The sequence below is a fragment of the Aristolochia californica genome, unplaced genomic scaffold (genome assembly GCF_029961685.1).
Source record: "Aristolochia californica isolate CCGP_79_NKW_82.1479 unplaced genomic scaffold, dmAriCali1.0.hap1 SCAF_6, whole genome shotgun sequence".
NCBI classification, from domain to species: Eukaryota; Viridiplantae; Streptophyta; class Magnoliopsida; order Piperales; family Aristolochiaceae; genus Aristolochia; species Aristolochia californica.
This window is the reverse complement of record NW_027182257.1, coordinates 43,830,779-43,845,153: the sequence shown is the minus strand read 5'-3', so window position 1 is coordinate 43,845,153 and position 14,375 is coordinate 43,830,779. Positions and strand designations below refer to the sequence as shown.

The 14,375-nt window shown below is 40.1% G+C and overlaps 3 protein-coding genes and 1 long non-coding RNA gene across 6 annotated transcripts; 3 read left to right on the top strand and 1 right to left on the bottom strand.

Moving 5' to 3' along the window:
• Positions 1-338: 338 nt before the first annotated feature.
• LOC137934575 (uncharacterized) lies at positions 339-3,783 on the top strand. 3 transcript variants are annotated; one of them, XM_068779000.1, is made up of 2 exons: positions 339-618; positions 2,572-3,783. In XM_068779000.1, the coding sequence occupies exons 1-2, from the start codon at positions 349-351 to the stop codon at positions 3,658-3,660; spliced, it is 1,359 nt and encodes a 452-aa protein (XP_068635101.1). In that variant the 5' UTR covers positions 339-348; the 3' UTR covers positions 3,661-3,783. The 3 variants fall into 3 exon arrangements, 1 of the variants encoding a protein (XP_068635101.1); XR_011109187.1 differs by lacking the exon at positions 2,572-3,783 and adding an exon at positions 1,839-2,042 and having other exon boundaries at positions 543-618; XR_011109186.1 differs by lacking the exon at positions 2,572-3,783 and adding an exon at positions 1,499-1,717 and having other exon boundaries at positions 598-618.
• Positions 3,784-3,785: 2 nt separating this feature from the next.
• LOC137934574 (protein IQ-DOMAIN 19-like) lies at positions 3,786-6,055 on the bottom strand. Its single transcript, XM_068778999.1, has 4 exons — positions 5,327-6,055; positions 4,894-5,130; positions 4,139-4,810; positions 3,786-4,040 (listed from the first exon to the last, which is right to left on the bottom strand). Exons 1-4 carry the CDS (start codon positions 5,816-5,818, stop codon positions 4,020-4,022), a joined length of 1,422 nt encoding a protein of 473 aa, XP_068635100.1. The 5' UTR covers positions 5,819-6,055; the 3' UTR covers positions 3,786-4,019.
• A 617-nt stretch (positions 6,056-6,672) lies between these two features.
• Positions 6,673-8,125, top strand: LOC137935168 (uncharacterized). The gene is made up of 3 exons (XR_011109237.1): positions 6,673-6,844; positions 7,253-7,788; positions 7,927-8,125. It is a non-coding gene; the product is annotated as an uncharacterized lncRNA (long non-coding RNA).
• Positions 8,126-13,527: 5,402 nt separating this feature from the next.
• On the top strand, positions 13,528-14,253 carry LOC137935486 (pentatricopeptide repeat-containing protein At1g73710-like). The gene has a single exon (XM_068780133.1). The coding sequence runs from the start codon at positions 13,528-13,530 to the stop codon at positions 14,251-14,253; it is 726 nt and encodes a 241-aa protein (XP_068636234.1).
• Positions 14,254-14,375: the final 122 nt, after the last annotated feature.

Genomic DNA, 14,375 nt, shown 5'->3' with positions numbered 1-14,375 from the left:
AGTAATATTGGAAAGGGTCGTCACTCGTCACCCGTCGGGCATGAGAGACGCAGTGCATGGGCAAATTCTTTCTTCATGGCCACGTAGAGTGTTTTAGACCGTTGATCTTGTGGGTCAAAGCACGAGACCAAAAACAACATTTCAATGTACTTAATGGAATCTCAGCTGTTTGTTTTGTCACTGGCGCAAACAGCCTTGTGCTGACTTAATTTATTTTGAAGTCAAAAACTGGAGTCGGGTCGGGTTATCCGTTTAACCCGATCCGGGGCCCACCCCATTTGAGTGGGAAGAGGTTCAACTCGTGGGGCATTAAAACTCAAAAGCAAGAGAGGGGAACAGAGGCGCGAAATGGAGGCGGAAGCTGAAATTCTGCAACCGTTCGAGCTCCTATTCTCCGATCTCCTTCTACTCACGTCATCACCATTATCTACTTCTTCGGCCGAGCTCGAGAGGCTCGAGATTATATCGAGGACAGTAATGGAAACCCTAGGTCCTTCAGGACCTGGTTTATTGTCGATCACGGGGATCCCGAATGCCTCCATACTTCGTGGGCGTCTCCTCCCCCTCGCCCGGAAGCTCGCGCTTCTCAGCTACGAGGACTGTCGTCGGGTTCTCAAGGTAAAAACTCAAATTAGAAGTGGTGGCTCTGGTGTTTGCTGTTTGAGGTCCGAGTCTTGTTTTCTGCTGTGTCACACGTCTCTGATAAAAGAGACTTTTGTGTTTTAGGCAAATGCATGGTTTTGAATTACTTTAGTAGCTTTTGAGCCTGGCTGGCTTATACATAAGACTAGTTTGAGGATTTTTCTTTTATTGAGTGTTATCTCTTTACAGTAATGAAGTAGTTTTGCTTGTTGAAGGGCAAATGGGATTCGGGTCGCTGTCTCAACGTTGTAGATAATCTGTGAAACTCTATTTTCAAATAAATCCTTTTCGGAAAACGAGGTTCCATTTACTTCTTTTACGAGTCCAGAGAAATTAAGTTCATTTTCTTGTTGTGCAAACAAATCTTTCGTTGACTAGCCTTTCGTTATATCTTTCCAAAGCAAATTTTAGTCATAGTAGTCTTTCATTATATCTTTCCGAAGAAAACAATTTTTTAGTCATAGTTCAAGAACATGGAATACACATTGTCAGGTTAAAAGTATCGGGTGACTAGGTCATCCAAATGACTGAATATGGATATTTCATGATGGCAAAACGTATTTTATTTTTCCTTTTCTATTTGCCCCTCCATCCATTAGTGAAAATTGAAACTAATAGAAAATAGTGTTTAAGGTTCCAGGTAGAAGGTGAATTTGCTGTGCTTTACTTTTTGAAAAAGTAGTACGATGGAGCAAAACTATCTTTACTATTAACTGTAACAAAAAATACATCAGAGGTCTACTGGAAAATTGTTTTGATGATGAAAGTTTAATTTTCTGGATTTTTATTTTTCTTTCTTTAAGGCCAGGTCATAGTTCATTTAGTTGAAATTGATCAGTTGTTAGTGGGTCTGCAGATGAAAATCCAAGCTGTTGAACAATTCCATTGTGCAAGTTGTGTGTCACTTGTCACATTAGAACGTATCTTATATTGCCAATAATAGTTACAGTGAGAGGAATTTCTTTCTACAGTTTACTTGATTATGTACTATTTTTTCTGTTCTTTTCTGAAAACTTGACAAATTTGAGAATATGGAGTCATCTCTTGCATCTTTGTATGACCTGCTGTAACCTATACCAACTGAAACCTAATTATGGTGATGAACTCCAATATATATACTTGCTTGTATTTCGGCCTAGCTATACACAATGCGTTATGGTTGTGGCTTCATCATTCTCATTCTTTGGCTCCTTTAGAGGTGGAAGGTGACTCAAAAGGCAGTCATTTGCTGGTGCGGCAAGTCTTTGGAGCATCTTTGGAGGCTTTGGAATATCTTTCATGAAATATTCGATTTTATCTGATTTGTAGCGCTAGGTTTTAATTAAATCGTCTCATGTTAATAGGTCCACAGAACTACCAACTGTCTTGCTAAAGAGACGATTGTTCACCAGTCTCTCGTTATGATCAATACTCTGTAGCTTGCCTGCTGGCCTTTTAGCCTCTTGAGACAATCTTCATTTTCTTGAAGGAAAAAAAATCTTTGGTACCTCTTACATTCATTTATTGAACAAACATCAGAAATAAGAGAACTTATATAACTGACACTTGTGGTTTCTAAAGTCAAAAGTTTTGAATTTTTTTATATAGAGCTTGATGGTTCTTAGTCTACAACCTTCAACTAAGCTATAAATTACAGCTATAATTAAAATATGTTTGTTTATAAAATTCTTTTAAAAGTCAGAACTCTTTTTATTATTATTTTGTTTGGAATAACTATTTTTTCTCATTAGAGGGCCATATCTTGTCAAAGTATTCGAAGAGAAAGAAATTATGCTTTTTTCTTTGCTGTTCTTTCCCCTTTTTCCTTTTTCCTTTTAATTTTTTCCGTGTACATCTACTATAATAAGTCTTTGTTTTATTAGAACTATTGAAAATAATATATTAAAATTGTGCCCCCTAGCTCAAGTCATTTTCTGCATGAGTTTCCAGGTTCACAAGTTGGGTACTGATGTTCCTTTGAAGAATCTTGATAGGAGTGTCTCATCGTTTGCACTTCAGTTGAAATATGCACGGGAGCCAAGCCAGGAGTATGTCTCAAATGATTCTAGTGAGAACAACAAGAAAGAGCATGACAATGGAGATGGAGATGGATCTCAAGAATCTCATTGTGATGAATTTAGAAACCTGGGGGACATGTTTGAAGAGCTTGGATTCTGCATGATGGAACTAGGCCTTCGGTTAGCTCAGTTGTGTGATAAAGCAATTGGAGGCCATGAATTGGAGCAAAGCATACTAGAATCATGTACTGCCAAAGGTAGGCTTATACATTACCATTCAAGTTTTGATAATCATATCCTAAAAGAGGCTAGAAGAGCCAAAGGGTCAAAAAGAGGATCTACCACCAACCTGTCTCCTCTTATGGATTACTTACCAGTGCAAGAGACAAACTCGGAGGGAAAAGTAAAGAATGGAAGTAGAACCTGCAAAACTTCCGCCTCTCATTTATGGCAACAATGGCACTATGACTACGGAATATTTACTGTGCTGACTACTCCAATGTTCCTTTCTTCCATAAAAGATAATGATGGTGTGTACCACTCAACTGAGCGGTTAATGGACCGTCAAGATGGGCATTCTTATTTGCAAATATTTTGTCCTAGCAAGAATAAGATCTTCATGGTGCAACCTTCTCCGGGGAGTTTCATTGTTCAGATCGGAGAATCCGCTGATATTCTATCAAAAGGAAAGCTTCGGGCAACTCTTCACTCTGTTTGCAGGCCAGTGACACAAGTGACCCTAAGTAGAGAGACATTTGTTGTTTTCTTACAGCCTGCTTGGGGAAAAGTTTTCTCTACCTCAGATTATCCACTGAGAGCTCAAGAACGGTTGACATTAAGCGGACATAATGAGGGAATTGATTCTGCTTTACATCAGGTGCCCCACAATTTGAGCGAGCAGATTCATACGGTGCTTCCACCATTGTCATCTCGTTTGAAGGATGGAATGACATTTGCAGAGTTTTCGCAGCAAACCACCAAACAATATTACGGTGGCAGTGGGTTCCAGTCAGCGAGGTAAAAGCCTTTTCCAGACCATGGTTTTCAGAGCCTTGAGCAGCTACGTTTGGTTGCCAATTTGAGGCTCTATTAACATTAACTACTAAAATCAACTAGACGTCCTTCACAACTAGTAATGCCAAATCGTGATCAGTTAAACGCTCTTCCAATTACATTTTACTTGTAAAAAATAGGGTTACCCACCAATCCAAAGAAAACAAGAAAAAAAAAAAAAAAGGAACTGCAGAAATGCGTCAGTGAAACCAAAGCTTTACACAGGAAGCCCCTAAACTCCCTAGGCGCCCTCCATGGAAGGAAGAAATCTCGTCTTGATCATTTCCTTGTACCAGCTTAGATCAGTTGTGTGGTGGGTAGGAATTGCTAGAACCTGCTTCCATGAGTCTGTATTCATAGAAATTACATAAAATTCAGCTACCTCAACAATGATTATACCTCTTCCACTATTCGTTTTGTCTATTAAAATTTCAAGTTCTGCAAACCTCAAAGCCAACCAGCGACCTGCAATTGTTGGTATTTGTTAGAACAGTACTGTTTGAACCACATTCACTTTCTTTGAGAGAGATTGTTGATTTGTCGAGCTTGATTGACCAAGGGTACTGATATCCATTAATGGCAGCACCAACATGAGAAGACGACCTCTGCATCCGGACCCCACGGGGGATGTTTCTCCCTTCCACCGAAGGTCGCCTCTTGCTTGTTTGCCTTTCAAACGTATCCGGCCGTTGCTTTGGAGCACTCTGTGACCGGGCTTTAGCTCTGGAAGACTGAGTATTCGCCATGTAATTAGGAAAGGAGTAGTCCTGTGAGATCGAATCTGCATACTCTTGCTGAGGAAAGGTAAAATTTGTGGGATCAGGTAAAGCAGAGAAGCACTGTGGGCTGCTCTGTGCAGTTGCATATGAGTACTCATCAAAGTGTGCACTGCAGGTTCTTGGGCTAAGATCAGCCAATGCAGGCGGAGAGGGCGGAACCTGGATTTGATAATCTTGCTTTGGACGCAAACCATTGCCTGCATAGTATGTTGAGAATCTGTGATCTACTCTCTCAAATTGTGGGTTTGAGTAGCTGTTCCTGCCTTTAAAGCCTCCTCTGGAATCGCCAAGATCTATCTCCACAATCTTAATGTTCTCCTCCGTGCCTCTCTCTGCGTCCTACAGTGACACAGAATGAAATCTTAAACGGGTTCGAAACCATGAATTAGGAAATCGCTGCTGAATATTGACTGGTTACATACGTATAATTGTCTGTGACGATTGTCTTGCGGGGATCTCTTATAGCTTGGTTGCCTGTGCTGATTGGATGAGTGGGATTCATCGCTCATTCGAAGTCTTTGAGCACGGGCTCGAATTTGAACTGTCACAAGTGCTTGCATGCACCGAAGGGTTGCTTTGGCTTGTTTCCTCACCAGGTGGCCTCTCACTAGTGCTTGCAACTTCACTAATCCTTTCAATGCATTGAGTGCTTTCTTTGCCTGTATTCCACGAACAAAAACCACTGAAGTGTTTGGTAATTTTAGTTGAATTGAAAGTAGAAAGTTTTTTTCCTGATTTTTATTTTGGTGGGAAAGAAATGGATTAGAATTGGGATCTCAGTGGGAAAATTGGGTTTTTGTTGTAACAACGAGGAAAAACAATAAAATATGATTTTTGTAGGATTCTAGAACGTACCAGGTACGATCGGAAGGCAGACTGAATCTTGATCGCTGCAGCCTCTTCAACTAAATTTGCTTTCGGGGTGGCTGCCGTCAGTCGAATAACTGCTGCAGCAGCCTGTGCGGCTGCGACGGCTGCATCAGCTGCCGCTGCTGTGGCAGCAGCTACTGCAATGGCGTGCTTCTTCTGTTCATTCTGCGCTCCAAATGATGCAGAAATGGACGATATCGCAGCAAGGTTTGCGGCAGAGCTCAACTTCGAAGAGGTCCCAAGGAGGTCCGCTGAAATCGAGTTATTACTCGACTCCCTGGAGGCCGAAGATCTCCGAAAGCTCCATCTCCTCTTCTCCTTGGGGGTCGTAACAGCAATAGGAGTACTTGATCCCTTCTCTGCTGGCAATGAAGACGACTGGTGGTAATTATTTTCCTTTTCTCTCTCCTTCTCCTTGTCTTTCTCCTTCTTGCTCCCCGTCAAGAAACTTTTAATCCATTTCCCCGTCTTCCCCATCGCTGAAAGTAATCTAGAAAACCATGGAAAGAAACAGAGCACCACTCAGGATACTAGTATTCCTGCCTGTCTGGGCGCTATATCAGCCTGTGAGACCTCTGTGTCTCTGTACGATTTCCATACTCATCCATTAAGAAGCTTTTGAATCGTTTTGTTTGTAAATGCGAATCTGCAACCGATTTCTCTTTCCAATCGCTCTCGCAGTCGATGATCTGTTCCCGTGATTTTTTATTGCGCAGACCTGCCATTAGCAGAGGGAGAAGGGAAAATTGTAGGAAAATTCCCCAATAAGCCAATTGCCAGCGTCTGGACATACGGTCGAGTCTTGGATTACGTCTTCTTGACCGAAACTACCCTGCTCAAATTTCAAAATGACTAGAAGCTGTGCATGTTGTACCAAAACAGCGAGGGATAGCATGGTAAATTAACGATGTGGATAAAATACTAGTTAGAGTGGAGTCAGAAGCCATGTGAAAGGAAATAAATATAATTAAGGAAAGTGTAAATGCAAAGTTAATTCAGTATTTTATAAATTACATAAATAAATATAATTGAATAAAAATATTAAAAAATATAATAGAAAATAGAAAAAATTAATTAGACAATCACACCTGTTTATGTCTTCTTGTACATCAACGTACGGCTCCGATTCCTCTTATGGATCCGACAGCGATACCGAAAGGACGCGCTATGGTTGGATTTGATGACTGAACAACCGCAATATCAATTCCTTGTTTTAGTTTTGGAAAAATAATGTCTTCGAAAGTTTGAATGGTCCTTGCCGTCCCACATTTGATCAGACAAAATGGGCTGGAGCAATGTTGTCATGGAAGGTCCGTTGTCACTCTCACGAGGTCTAGTCTCTCCCCCCCACGATCGCTACACTGGGTCCCCTGGAGGTAGTGGTACTGTTTCTTAGAGAACTGAAGCTCCATGAGCCCGCGGGAGGAGAACTGAAGCTCCATGAGCCCCCCACGATCTTTATCTAATTCAGACATGATCAAAATTTTGGTATTATGCAAGCAGGTTGAGAAGAATCAGGCGTTTACGATTTTTTAATTCGGTTTGATTACTGGTTTTGATTATTTTAATGGTGCTAGCCTGCGCTACTTGGGGACCCTCTGTTAGGCCATGAAAGACAGATCAAGAGTTTCCTGATCTTCGAGTTGATCTGTTATGTTAAGAAGTGGTTAGTTGGCCATCACATGGGTTGCTCATCTTGCTTCCCTTTTTTCACCAAATGTTTGGGATTAGGGAAGCAGCATATGGTTGGGGTTTTTAATATAAGCTGTTTGGTCTTATTCAGGTTTTGTTTCAGTTTAATTATCGTGTGATGTTTGTAAAGATATTCCGTTAAGGGAATTCTTAAATGCTTTCGTCTGTTTCGACTCACCTGTTTCTTCGTCTTTGATTGGTTTAATGTCACATTGCCAGCCAACAGCGAATGGACCTCCGCTTGTTTGATTGTTTGACAAGGAGAAAGAGGAGCAGGTTATGAGCTAGGCTCCGATGGCCTTCTCTTCTGTACAGTATCAACTGAAGTATACTGCAGCAAAAGAAGGGGAGAGAAGGTGCGGCAGTAGTTACTTTAGGCTCAAGGAAAGATTCCCCAGAAAGGCTGTGGAGCTTGGTTCTGAAGCTTTCCCTGTCATGCAAAAGCAGAACTTATAATCTTAACACTAATCTGAAGCAAGCACAATGAGAGACATGGAAACTAAGAAAGCTAGCAACTCTGATTACTGTCATGTACTGAGAAGTTGAGATCTTTCTCAGGAAACTACAGGTGGTGATTAGGTGAAGCCCGTGACTGATGCTCTCCAAAGATACAGAAAATAAAGAGGAAAACAGGGTTGGTGAAGTGAGCGCCACGTGAGAGAGGAGAGAAACAAGAGAGGAAAAAGGAAGGGAGGAAGAGAATCAGGTGAAGATGCATATGCTTTGCTTGTCATGGCAATCAACTTGGCTCAGAGGTGCGCTTTTTTATCCCCTTTTGCACATGCTTTCTTCTTTTCATATTGACTAGAGTGACTGTCTTGTACGAGATACGTCTCCTTGTTGTCTCTGTCATTTCATGAAACATGCATTTGTTTTGTCTTAATGGATTTTAGGCTGGCTTGATCTTAAAGATGTCCCAGTCATGGATCACGTTCTCCCCCTCTACTTGATTTGCAAGGCATGATTTGCTGTATTTGGGTGATACTTTCTTCTCATCTTTGTTAAAAAAAACTAAGTTGCATTTATAAGGATTTATGAATGATAGTCTTAGCTTCGATCATCATGTGCTTCCTGTAAAGAAAACCTGTATTATTTGAGCAATTAGCATCTACTTAGAAGAGGTTGCAGCAGCAGTTGTCTCGGATCTAATAGATCCCTGATATATTTTTATTTATAGTCATATAAACTCAAAAATGACATACAAAATATAATTATATCCTATGATCTTCCTAACTAATAGAGATCGTGAATATACATGTGTAATAACCAAAATGTTGTCGTTTCTATATTTTCTTACACTTCCCTCAAGTTGGAGCGTAAATATCGAACAATCTCAGCTTCTCGCAAAACATCAAATGTTCATGTCTTCTAAGAGGATGTTGCTAAGTTGCTAAGATGATTTCACGTATGGTGTAATTATCTTCCCTTATATTACAATATCTCTGATAAAATATCACTCTATCTAATCCTTTTACGGAAGATTGGATTACTAGTTATAAAAATTGTTGTTTGATTATCACACTTTTTAATCATAAGCTCTATAATGCCCATTTTCTGATGAAGTATTTGTCATTTAAGGAAGATTGGATTACTAGTTATAAAAATTGTTGTTTGATTATCACACTTCATAATCATAAGCTCTATAATGCTCATTTTCTTATGAAGTATTTGTTATTTCATTTTTGGAAGATGTGTACAAATTAGACTTCTATAATTTAGATAAAGCAAAGCTAGCAGAGAAATTGCTTTGAAATACATGTCATATAAAATACAATATCTTAAAATGTAAAGTAGGTTTTGTTGTTAAGTTGTTATGTTTAAGATCTTCCAAATAAAATTTAATGGATTGTGGAAGCTGAATATTTTTTAGTTCCTCCCCATATTCTTCCCTCTTAAGTGTATCCATTTTGACCCGATTCTGAGAAGTTGCAATGCTTATCCAATTGAAACTATCTCGGTTTCATGTCTTCAAAGAGAATGAAGACAACCAAAATAGTCATGGATTGCCTATATGAACAACATCTTCTTGCTCTCACAAGGGGATATTCTGAAAGCATTTCAACAGTTGAATGATGTTACAAGATTCAGCCTGGAATGGATCCATCAGGTCAAGTGTGCTATTTGTTTTCCAGATAACTCCTAAGCCTGAGACATTGGTTAACTGTGTAAGAGTAGAGTGAACACAAAACCCAAAAAAGAAAATGTTTGAGATACATATCCAAGAAGGGGTAAATGAATGTATTCCCTGATGCATGAAAACTGTTGTTCTATTTCCCATTGACTATCTCTTGGCCTGTTAGTGCAGTGAAAGTGAATTTACTCCATCAGACTTCAGTATCTAAAGTAAATAATTTTCGTTGGATGGACAACCCGTCCCCAACCCGAAATCTGGCGGGGGTTTTCTCCTCCCCGTCCCCAGCCTTTAGGGTAAATATAGAAACCCGAACCCAATGAGAGACATTGAAGATAAAGATGGAAGCGTGAATGTATTAATAATTAGTCCAGGTGTGGTTACCCAACTATGGATACGAAAAGGAAGATAGACACGAGATCCTGCATCCAATAAACAAATACTGAGGATTCTGAAGGTGCTTTTCAAATATGATAATCGTATCCTAAAGTTTTGCTTTTTGCTCAGAGGAATTCCTTTTCAGCTTTCCATTAAAAGCCTAACAGGTTCGTCTCTCTTTTGCCTCAATTGGTTATCACTTAAACCGGGGTTGACCCGTGACTCCGCCCAATTTACCCGATTTTGAGAAGTGTAAAAAGTATCGGTGCCGGGTTACTGATATGTTTTTGGATTCTGTGTACCCGTTATATAGTTGAGCTCGTAAGGGTTCGAGTTTTGTTGATAGCAAGAGGATGAACCAGACCGGTCGTGTCGTCCGGTCTACAAATTTTATCCACCAAACAAGGTTCGGTCTTCGCTGGTAGGAATGCCGGCACGCCGTCAACCGTCTATGACTCTGGAAGAATAAATTCAAGGTCGTGGGTCCCAGAAGAACGACTGAAATGAAAGCTCAATGGTGCCCACCGAAGGAGCACCTTCGTGGGGCTATCTCCGCGGTTGGTTGGAAAAGTGAAAGCTTCCGCCTTGTCCCTTTACGAAATTTTTCTTATTATCCTCACATAACTACGAAACTGCCACTCTTCGCTGGCTTGTTCGTATTTCCGAGACACGTGTGGTGTCACTAATCCGATATAGGTCACGGCTCGGGCTCAGCTCAGTTTAAACTCGTTTGCTTGAAAGAGCTTATTCGAAATTATTATTTTTTTATAAAAAAATTTAAATAAAATATTTTCATAAGATCTAGACTTTAATTTATCACTTGCTCGAACCTCATTTCATTTAAGAAGGCAAACAACGAACTGAGTTCAAGTAGTTTGAACTCGGTAACCTGTAAATAGTAATTTGAGCCGAGACTGGGGATTGTCAATTATTCGGCTCGGCTCATTTTCAGACGGAAAAGGCGGTTAAGAGTAAGAGGATGGTACTTTCGTGAATAACATATCTTATGAGGATTATATCAGAAGTGGAGCGTTTTTAACGTGTTAGGCGAGAGGCGCGCTGGAGACCTGAAAAAAACAACGAAACTGAAAGTCTGAAACGATTTCTCTTACAGTCTGTGTCTTCTGATTCTCAGTTATAATCTCCTTCCTTGCCGCCCGGAGGTGATGGCCGGAATGTTGCCAGGAGTCGAGCTGGCGCGCCGGAGAAGGACTCATCACCACGACGCCTGCCTTTTCTCGCGTAATTCGACCGAGTTGTCTTCCCACCGTAACCGTTTGGGACCTTCTTTCATGGACGAGGCCGCGCTCAGAGCTCGCTCCAGGCTCGAGCAGAAACTACGCTGCATGTCTTCCGGGTTTCTTCTCTTTCCTTATCTCTATGACCTTCTCCATGAATCGATTAAATTTTCTCCCTTTGGTGTTTGGAGCATCAACAACTGGATCAACCGTTTCGATTTTGATTTCGGTTTCCAAACGGACTAACGTTATTCTAGATCACCAGGGCGAAACTGCATCCAATTGCTGAGCTCAACAGTTGTTTGAAGTAATTAAACCATGGCAATATGAGATAAGATCAGTTTTTTCTTCGGCCGGGACGAGCTCGGTCTAGACCGAATTTCGGTTTTTCCGCCGCCTACAGGTTTTGAACTTTTACGCTTCTATTGACGCCAGACAGGCGTCTTCTGCTTCTTGGAAATTTCTCCCCGCAGATAATGTTCTATTCTGACCCTGCAGGCCTAACCGGTAGCTAAATCCTCTCTTTCTGTAGAAGGACTCTACCTGAGATTCATTTGTTCCATTACTAATTAAAAAAAAAAATCCTAGAAATTGTAATTTTTTGCTCTGGTTTTTCCGCAAATTTGCTCGCTTCAACATGCCAATTGCTACATTTCTCGGTAGTGCAAATCGATAATCTGTAGGAATATTTACGTGAAACCGATTGACCGATGGCAGGCTTGACGATAAAAAGAGTGAGAAGAAAGACAGCAGGAGCTCAAATGAAAGTCGCCCAGGTATGTTCAAGCAAGTGAAGTGGCAGCTGTCTACGAAGAAGTCCCAGAAAGAAATATGTTCGATTTGCTTGGACGAGTTCAAAACCCAGCAGGCAGTGATGAATCTCCCTTGTTCTCACAGATACCACTCCGAATGTCTTCACCCCTGGCTAGCCATCCATTCCGATTGTCCATACTGTAGAGCCATTGTCCAGTGTTGATGCTTCTCTTTGCTTCCAATAGCCTAATTTTTCGCTTTCTTTCTTTCTGTAATCTCTATCTAAAGCTTGAGTTGTTTTATTCTTCGTTTTAATTTGATCTGAAAAGGAGGTTTGTGAAGAAGAAAATGGGAAGAGAAGTTAGAGAAAAGAAATGTTAAACTCAAAAGGTGGGAATGGGAGATGGTGAGGGCTCAGTTTCAGTAAGGTGATGGTTTATTAGCAAGGCCTACTGGCTACAACTGGCAGTTCTGTTCGATTACCCAAACCCTAGATTGAATTAACTCCATATCCCCACTTATAAAGCTGAGTGAAGCTCATTGGTTTTTTATGTTATCCCCCCATTGTGACTCAAAGTCATTATACAATAAGGGAAGTGCTTAACTACACTAATCTATTTGTTAAGATTAGGATCACTTTATTTTTTTAAAAAAAAACATAACAAATATAAAACACATACTATATGTGGATGAGAAACTTTTCCCATTAGTGAATACATCGAGCTTAGTCATTCAAGATTAATTTATAAATTTTATCTATGAAATAGTTGATATAATTTCAAGAAATACCCTTTAGCCATAGTTCTTTTCTTCTTTTTTTATAATTGATCCCCATTTAAGAGAGAACCGAGTTGAGTTAAGAGGTCGGATTCACCACTTCTATTCTAAGTGAGTCCAGCATTTAGACTCATGAATCCTGATTCAACTCAACTACATAACCCATATTTGAATTATTATTATTCTAAAAAATAGTTAGTGAAAATAAAATACGATTATTATCTCATTTTTACGAACTATTTTAGAAATAATAATAATCAAATTCTTATTTTTTTTAAGGGTTTCAAACCGACCCTAAGTCGAGAAACCATGCTTAATTGAATAATCATGATTTAGGACAATCATCCAATCTGATTAACTAATTAATAGTGGTTAATAGTAGTGATTAATGTTTTTGTCCCGAGTGAAGTGGGTGGGCACGGGGTGGAAGCTTTTTTATTTTTTAATTTCCTGATGAAAAAGTGTGGGCTGCCATCCTTCCTCACGTCCAATTTTTGCATTCATTAAGCACTCTATAAATATCTCTTTTATTACACAACGGTGGGCATCAATCTTGCCCTATGGGTAAAAGGAGCCAAAACCCGTTAGTGCCCAACGTAAGTGCAGGGGAAAAGTAATGGGAGGGAAAGTGAATTTAGAGGGGTTGAGCTCTGAATTCACTTTCCCTCGCTCAATTACATCGGGTTGTCAGGAGGGTCGTCGAACGAAACTGTTTTAGGGGAAAAAAAAATTATGTGCTCTCACTCGCGACCTTCGGCAATTTCAATCGCCACCTCTGCGACCTCTCCCTGGCTCGCTGATTCTCTTCCTCTCACCGTCCCCAGCACCGACGACCTTCGACAACTTCTTTCCCTCTCTCTGCAACCTCTCCGGCTTGATTTGAAAGAAACTAGGTAAACCCTTCTTCCTGGAAAAGGTTTTCTACTTTTTGTGTATCTCTCAACCATAGAAAAACGTTGAATCCTCCCTCTTCGTCACTTCCAAGTTCAAGTCAGGGTTTTTCTCCCATCGGCTGGTTGTGCTTCTCTATTTGGTTTCACATGACACTGCCTTGTTGTAGCTCAAAGGAACAACGGGATTGGAGATGCGTTGTTCGTATCTTCCGATGGATTAAATCTCATAAGGATTATGTGTCAAATGTAATTCAATATAATGTCGTCTTGCGGATTCTTGGTAGGCCGCAACAATGGGATGAGCTTCGTCTTTGTTGGATTGAAATGGCAAGAGATCGTGTCTTTCCCACTAATATGGGAATGATAATTGATATTTATGGGAAAGCAGGATTGTTACATGAATCACTGTTGTGGGTCAAATATATGAAAATTAGGGGAATTTTCCCCGACGAAGTTACTATGAAGATTGTTCTCCAGGTTCTAAAAGATGTTGGTGAGTTTGATCGAGTTGATCGTTTCTATAAGGACTGGGGTATGGGCCGAGTTCAACTAGAGAATCTTGAATTTGAGTCTGTTGAATTGGATTCAGTTATGGCTTCAATGAGTCTTAAACATTTTTTGTCTACTGAGTTTTTTAAGGTTGGTGGACGCATTCTACCTTCAAAAATTTTGTCTTCTAATGAGCAGGGTTCAAACCGAAAGCCTCTGATGGTTGCAACTTACAACATTTTGATTGACTTGTATGGAAAAGCAGGTTGTCTGGAGGATGCTTCAGATGCTTTTGCAGAGATGTTGAGGTTAGGGGTAGAGCCTGATATAGTTACTTTTAACACCATGATCCATATTTGTGGGTCTCATGGACATCTGTCTGAATCATTGTCTTTGCTCAATAAAATGGAAGAGAAGGGGTTTAAACCTGACACTAAAACTTATAATTTCTTGTCTTTATATAATGATGTTGGTGATATTGAAGTTGTATTTAAAAGTTATAGGAAGATCAAAGAGTCTCGTCTCTATCCTGATACCATGACATATAGAACAATAGTCTAGATATTGTGCAAGAGAAAGATAGTTTAAGAAGTGGATAATGTATTAGAGGAAATAGAGAGAGCTCATATAGATGTTGACCACCAATTGCTGCCCCTTATTATGGATATGTACATTTATGAGGG

Excerpts from the sequence above, each read along its gene's own strand:
- LOC137934575 (XM_068779000.1), top strand. The coding sequence starts at position 349 with ATGGAGGCGGAAGCTGAAATTCTGCAACCGTTCGAGCTCCTATTCTCC. Across the intron at positions 619-2,571 it reads ACTGTCGTCGGGTTCTCAAG|GTTCACAAGTTGGGTACTGA; the intron begins GTAAAAACTCAA and ends ATGAGTTTCCAG.
- LOC137935486 (XM_068780133.1), top strand. The coding sequence starts at position 13,528 with ATGGCAAGAGATCGTGTCTTTCCCACTAATATGGGAATGATAATTGAT.
- LOC137934574 (XM_068778999.1), bottom strand. The coding sequence starts at position 5,818 with ATGGGGAAGACGGGGAAATGGATTAAAAGTTTCTTGACGGGGAGCAAG. Across the intron at positions 4,811-4,893 it reads ATCGTCACAGACAATTATAC|GACGCAGAGAGAGGCACGGA; the intron begins GTATGTAACCAG and ends GTGTCACTGTAG. Across the intron at positions 4,041-4,138 it reads GGTCGCTGGTTGGCTTTGAG|ACTCATGGAAGCAGGTTCTA; the intron begins GTTTGCAGAACT and ends CTATGAATACAG.